Source organism: Eimeria tenella, genomic scaffold, assembly GCF_000499545.2.
Source record: "Eimeria tenella Houghton genomic scaffold, Eth_scaff17, whole genome shotgun sequence".
Lineage (NCBI taxonomy): Eukaryota > Apicomplexa > Conoidasida > Eucoccidiorida > Eimeriidae > Eimeria > Eimeria tenella.
In genome coordinates this window covers 195,298-200,555 of record NW_013541545.1, presented here as the reverse complement: position 1 = coordinate 200,555, position 5,258 = coordinate 195,298, and the positions used below count along the sequence as shown (strand labels likewise).

Here is a 5,258-nt window from a genome sequence, read left to right as displayed (position 1 = left end):
CCAGGGGGCCCCCCAGGGCCCCTGCTGCGTCAAACGCGGCTTCGGGGGCCCCCAGGGGGCCCCCCAGGGCCGCAGCGTAGGCCATGGCGGGGCCCCCGGGGGCCCCCAGGGTACCGGGCGCTCCAGTCGGCCCCGGGCCAGGGGGCCCCCCAAAAGGTACTTTTAATTGATTAAGAAAGAGATGAGTTTGGAGTTTAAATTGGCAGCAAAAAGAAGAGTTGAAGAGGCATGGGGGCAGCAGGGGGGGCCGGTCAGTGTGCAGCGGGACTCCGCCCCGTCGCCGCAGCACGAGCGCTGCTGCTGCTGCTGCTGCTGCTGCTGCTGCTGCTGGGAGTCGCAGCAGCAGGAGGCCACTGGAGTGCACGGGAGTGACCAGTGGTCCTTGAGAGGGTTGGGAGGCCTGCGGCGGTGGCCCTGCGGCGGCTGCGGCTTGGCAGACCGCTGCTGCTACTGGGGCGCCGTAGACTGAAGTTTGGGGGAACTCCGCGGGCCAGAAGTATTATAAGACTCCAATGCTGCTTCTTTAAAGAGCTTTGGAAGTCTTTTGCTGCTGCTGCGCAGCAAAGAGCAGCAGCAAGCAGCAGCCGCGCTGCTGTCCGTGGGATGCCGGTGGCCCAGCAGGGGCCCCTGCTGTCGATGAGTGTCGGCGCTGCTGGGGGCCTGCTGCAGGACCCGCGCCACTGCTTCTGCGTTTGCAAATAAAGAAATGAAAATAAATCAAAATAAATCAAAATAAATAAACAGTTTAACAAATTAATTGAAAAATTAAACTGCAGGCTGTTCTCGAGGAAGCTTCAGCGGCGCCGCGCCGCGCCGGCTGCAGCGAGCCCAGCAGCCAACGGCCCGTAGACCACTCCAGCCGGACCCTCGTCCGCGGGCCGCCGCTGCGTTTAATGCCATTAAATAACAGATTTAATTGTTTAATTTGAAAAATTAAAAACAAAAAACTCTTTTTCGAAGCTTAGAGCTTTAAAAAACTCCAAAAGACAACCCATTTCTCCCGCCTGACCCCCGCCCCCCGCCCACCACGCCCAGGGCTTGCAGCAGCAGCAGCAGCTCCAGGTAAACGCCATTCAATTTGCTGCACTTTGCTTTAATTTTTAATTTGTTATATTTTATTTTAATTCTAATTCTACATTTAAAGCTCTTTGCCAGTTATTTCCGCTTGCTGCGGCTGCCCAGGCCCCCCCTGCTGCAGCAAAACCAACTGACCCAACAGGCTGGCACTCTGCAGCGCCACGAGCTGCAGCAAAAGAGCTGCAGCAGCAGCGCTGCTGCACTAATCCTTCAGCTGCTGCTTCAGCTCTGTTCCTCTCTGCATAAACTCCTCCATCTCCCAATAAATTTACTTGTCTCTCCGCTATATATATATTTGTGGGGTCAAATTAATTAGCAGCTTTTTGCTGCTACTGCTGCCGCTGTCTGTACACCCCAACTGCTGAACTCTACGGTGTACGTACACCTCAGCAGCCCGCATGCAAACTTTGAAGACCCATCCAAACCCATATATTCAAAGCTGTCCCTTGCACAAAAAGAACAAAAGTGGGGGCCCCCCGGGGGGCCTCTCCCTGGGGGCCCCCAGGGGGCCCCCAGAGGGGCCCCTGGGGGCCCCCCGGGGGGTTCCGCAACCCGCCCACAGTGCAGATGGGCGGGCGCCAGGAGCTGCAGGGGTGGTGTTTTGGTGGGGTTGCTGCTGCAGCAGCTTGCTGCAGCAAGGCTGCAGCAGCTTGCTGCAGCAGCGCTGCAGCAAGAAGAACGCCCAAGGGTTTATTTACTTGTTTGCTGCCTCGGCCTCCTCTGCGAGCTTCTTGGCGTGCTTGCCAACCTAAAAAGCACATGCGCAAACCCTAAACCCTAAACCCCAAACCCTAAATCCTAGACAACGCCTAAACCCGAAACCCTAAACCCTGAATAAATCCTTCATTGCAACCCCAACTAAACCCTAGACAAACGCTCGGCAGCCTCCACCCCGCACCCATCTCCAGAACTTGTACAGACCCTAAACCCTAAACCCTCGGCTTCAAACCCTAAACCCTCACGTTCTTCGCGTCTCTGAGCTGCTTCCTGAGAGTGGCATAGGCGCGGAACTTCCTCTCCTCCTCCGTTATCACCCTGGCCTGCAAACCCTCAGAAGCAGCAGCAAAACCCAAACCCTCGCAAACCCCAGCTCCCGCAAACCCTAGCTCTCGCAAACCCTAAACCCTAGCTCGGCCAGCGCAGGAGGGGCATCAGCATTGCAGATTTCGAAAACGCCATTGCCCTTTGAGGCTGCGATTTAGAAGTGATCATCAAAAGCCCTTCTGCCTCGCTGCAGCTGTTGAGGTGCCTGTACACCTGAAGAGTTGGGGTGTACAGGCACCTCTGGCGGCGCCGCCGGAACGACGCGAGCGTCCGATCTTCTTCAATTAACTCATTTTTGTTCGTTTTTTCCCGATTAATTTGCAAATTTATTGTTTTATTTGTTCCATTTTCGAAAAACTCACGCGGATCTTCTTCCGGGGCCTCTCGATCGGCAGCGAATCCGCAATTTTCGCCTGTTTCACGTTTTGAAGTTGCGACTTCGGGGTGTCCGCAGGCACGCCAGCCAAACCCTTCTTCGCCTTAGACCCGCGCTGCAGCAAAAGGAAACCTTTCGCAAAAAGCCATTAAACAAACAATGCTAATCGAAGCAGCAGCAGGGGCAGCAGCAGCAGGGGCAGCAGCACTAAGGAATGCAGCAACTGTGGCGGCAGGAACGGCAGAAGAGCTACAGTTGCAGCCGCACGGAGAGAAGCAGCCGCAGCAGCGCGACGAGAACCTGCTGCAGCAGCAGCAGGAAGAGCAGCAGCAGCAAGGGACGGACCTGGAAGAGTACGAGTTTGCTGAGGTAAAGTTTGAGGCGGTTGACATTTGTGTTGAGAGACTCTTGGCATCTGTTGCGGCGGCGGTGGTCCACAGAAATACCAATGGACAAGGCCACTCGGGGGGAAATGCCCACGGCCTGCAGCAAAGCCCCAGCAGGCTAGCTGGCCGGGTGCAGCAGCAGCAGCAGCAGCAGCAGCAGCAGCAGTCAGGGCTCACCTTCAGCTCCTCCAGGGTGAAGCCGCGCCCTTCCCGCAGCTTGATGTTGTACTTCTGCGTGGGGCAGCGGACAGCTGGCCGCAGCAGGCCCAACGGTCTGCAGCAGCAGCAGCAGCAGCAGCAGCAGCAGCAGCAGCAATGGACCCTCAGCCGCGTCTGATTGCGCGAGAGGTCCGCGCACACTCCACAAGTGACCCCTCCGCCTCCCGCGTACATGCCGCAGCAGCAGCAGCAGCCCAAGCAGCAGCAGCCCAAGCAGCAGCGGCACAAGCAGCAGCAGCAGCCCAAGCAGCAGCGGCACAAGCAGCAGCAGCAGCAGAGCCCGCGAGCAGCAAAGGCGGCCCAACGCGCAGCCGCCCGCCCAGCGGCCCAGCGCCCCGCGAGCAGCAGCCCGCCCCCCAGCAGCAGCAGCAGCAGCAGCAGCAGCAGCAGCAGCAGCAGCAGCTGACCGGACTCCGAGTTTGGCAGCTTTTTTTTGGCGCTGCAGTCTGCGGCGCTGCTTCCGCGCCGGCTGGTCAAACCAGGTGCGGACGAAGCGCTGCCACTCCTTGCGGAGGTGGACGTTGGGCAGCTGCGCAGAGCGGCTCACCATCTTCGCCTGCGAAACCCTAAACCCTAAACCCTAAACCCTAAACCCTAAACCCTAAACCCCAAGCCCTGGACCAGCCCGGGCCCTGGGCTGGCGCGCGAGCCGCGGCGGCGGCAGCGCGGCGCTGTGCGCTGAGGTGCGGGGCAACAGGGAAACACAGGGGGCTCTACAGCCACAAACCCTAAACCCTAAACCCTAAACCCTAAACCCTGCGGACAGGCGGGGAGAGCGCCAGGGGCCACACGGGAGGCCTAGAGCCGTGGGGGGTAAATGGGCAAAACGAAAAGTTCAAATTGAACAAAAAAGAGACTTAGGAACTTTAAACAGCAGCAGCAGGAAGCTGCTGCTGCTGCGGGGCCGTGCTAGCAGCAGCAGCAGCAGCAGCAGCAGCTCCGCTGCAGCGGACAGCAGCAGCAGCGATAGCCGTACCTGGGGGAAGCAGCAGCAAGCTCAGGGTCAGCAGCCACAAAAGGTCCAAAGAAGAGAAAACAAGAACTCCCGAGATGGTTCGCAGCAGCATGCAGCAGCAGCTGCTGCTGCTGCTGCGGCTGCTGTACTTCTTCCCCACAGCAGCCGCTGCAGCAGCAGCCGCGGCTGCTGCAGGGCTGCTGCGGCCTTCACAGCAGCAGCAGCAGCAGCAAACGCGCCACGGCGCCATTAAACTCGTAACTTGAAGGAAACCCTCCTCTTTTGTCTTTTTGTTTGCCTCCTTCTCCAGACTCGATCAAGGTACCGCCTGCTGCTGCTGCTGCTGCTGCTGCTGCTGCGCCCCGCACTGCGGATTCGTGGCCTAGCCTCACCAGTGGTGTTCTTTTTCCTTTCTGTATTTTCTGTCACGAGTACATGCGTTAAGACAGCAAGGGCAGCAGCAGCTGCAGCAGCAGCCGCCGCTGCAGCTGCCGCTGCTGCTGCTGCTGCTGCTGTGGCTGCTGCACATGCATGGCCCGTGTGGCGGCTGTACACCTGAATCGCAGTGCACCTAACCAGCCCTTGCAGCTCGCTCTTGCCTGCCCTCCCTCTTTCTTCGCCGGGGCCCCACACCTGCTGCTGCTGCTGCTGCTGCTGCTGCTGCTGCTGCTGCTGCAGAAGATGTCTGAGGCCCGGAGGACCCGGAGGGTGCAGACCTTCGGCCGCAAGAAAACTGCTGTTGCTGTGGCCCTCTGCACGGAGGGCAAGGGCCTCATAAGGGTCAATGGGGCCCCCCTGCACTTGTTGAAGCCCGAGGCCCTGCGGGTCAAGGCCTGCGAGTCCATCCTGGTTCTCGGTGAGGGTTTAGGGTTTAGGGTTTGGGGTTTGGGGTTTGGGGTTTGGGGTTTGGGGTTGGGGTTTGGCGGGGGGGTCGGGCTCTGGAGGGGCGGTTGGGGGGGCTGGCGGGGGATGAGCGGGGAGCAGCGGGCCGGCGCGAGCCCTGCGGCTAGGGTTTAGGGTTTAGGGTTTAGGGTTTAGGGTTTGTGCGGCAGGCAAGAACCGCTTCGAGGGCATTGACATTCGCGTGCGGGTTCGGGGCGGCGGTTTCGTCTCGCAAGTTTACGCCATTCGCCAGGCCATTGCCAAGGGGGTTGTGGCATACCACCAGAAGTGTGAGGGTTTAGGGTTTAGGGTTTAGGGT

The 5,258-nt window shown here is 59.4% G+C and overlaps 2 protein-coding genes across 2 annotated transcripts in view; one reads left to right on the top strand and one right to left on the bottom strand.

Moving 5' to 3' along the window:
• ETH_00026515 (60S ribosomal protein L13, related) overlaps nucleotides 1–3,652 on the bottom strand; it is a gene marked incomplete at both ends in the record, with an annotated part of 9,690 nt that extends 6,038 nt beyond the window's left edge. Inside the window, 6 exons of the mRNA XM_013373724.1 lie at nucleotides 1,776–1,825; nucleotides 2,040–2,117; nucleotides 2,484–2,612; nucleotides 2,843–2,980; nucleotides 3,061–3,157; nucleotides 3,510–3,652. Coding sequence (XP_013229178.1) covers nucleotides 1,776–1,825; nucleotides 2,040–2,117; nucleotides 2,484–2,612; nucleotides 2,843–2,980; nucleotides 3,061–3,157; nucleotides 3,510–3,652 — 635 coding nt within the window. The remainder of the gene's footprint in view (nucleotides 1–1,775; nucleotides 1,826–2,039; nucleotides 2,118–2,483; nucleotides 2,613–2,842; nucleotides 2,981–3,060; nucleotides 3,158–3,509) is intronic.
• A 1,086-nt stretch (nucleotides 3,653–4,738) lies between these two features.
• The window catches only part of ETH_00026510 (40S ribosomal protein S16, putative), a gene marked incomplete at both ends in the record, with an annotated part of 730 nt that continues 210 nt past the window's right edge, over nucleotides 4,739–5,258 (top strand). Inside the window, 2 exons of the mRNA XM_013373723.1 lie at nucleotides 4,739–4,913; nucleotides 5,110–5,229. Coding sequence (XP_013229177.1) covers nucleotides 4,739–4,913; nucleotides 5,110–5,229 — 295 coding nt within the window. The remainder of the gene's footprint in view (nucleotides 4,914–5,109; nucleotides 5,230–5,258) is intronic.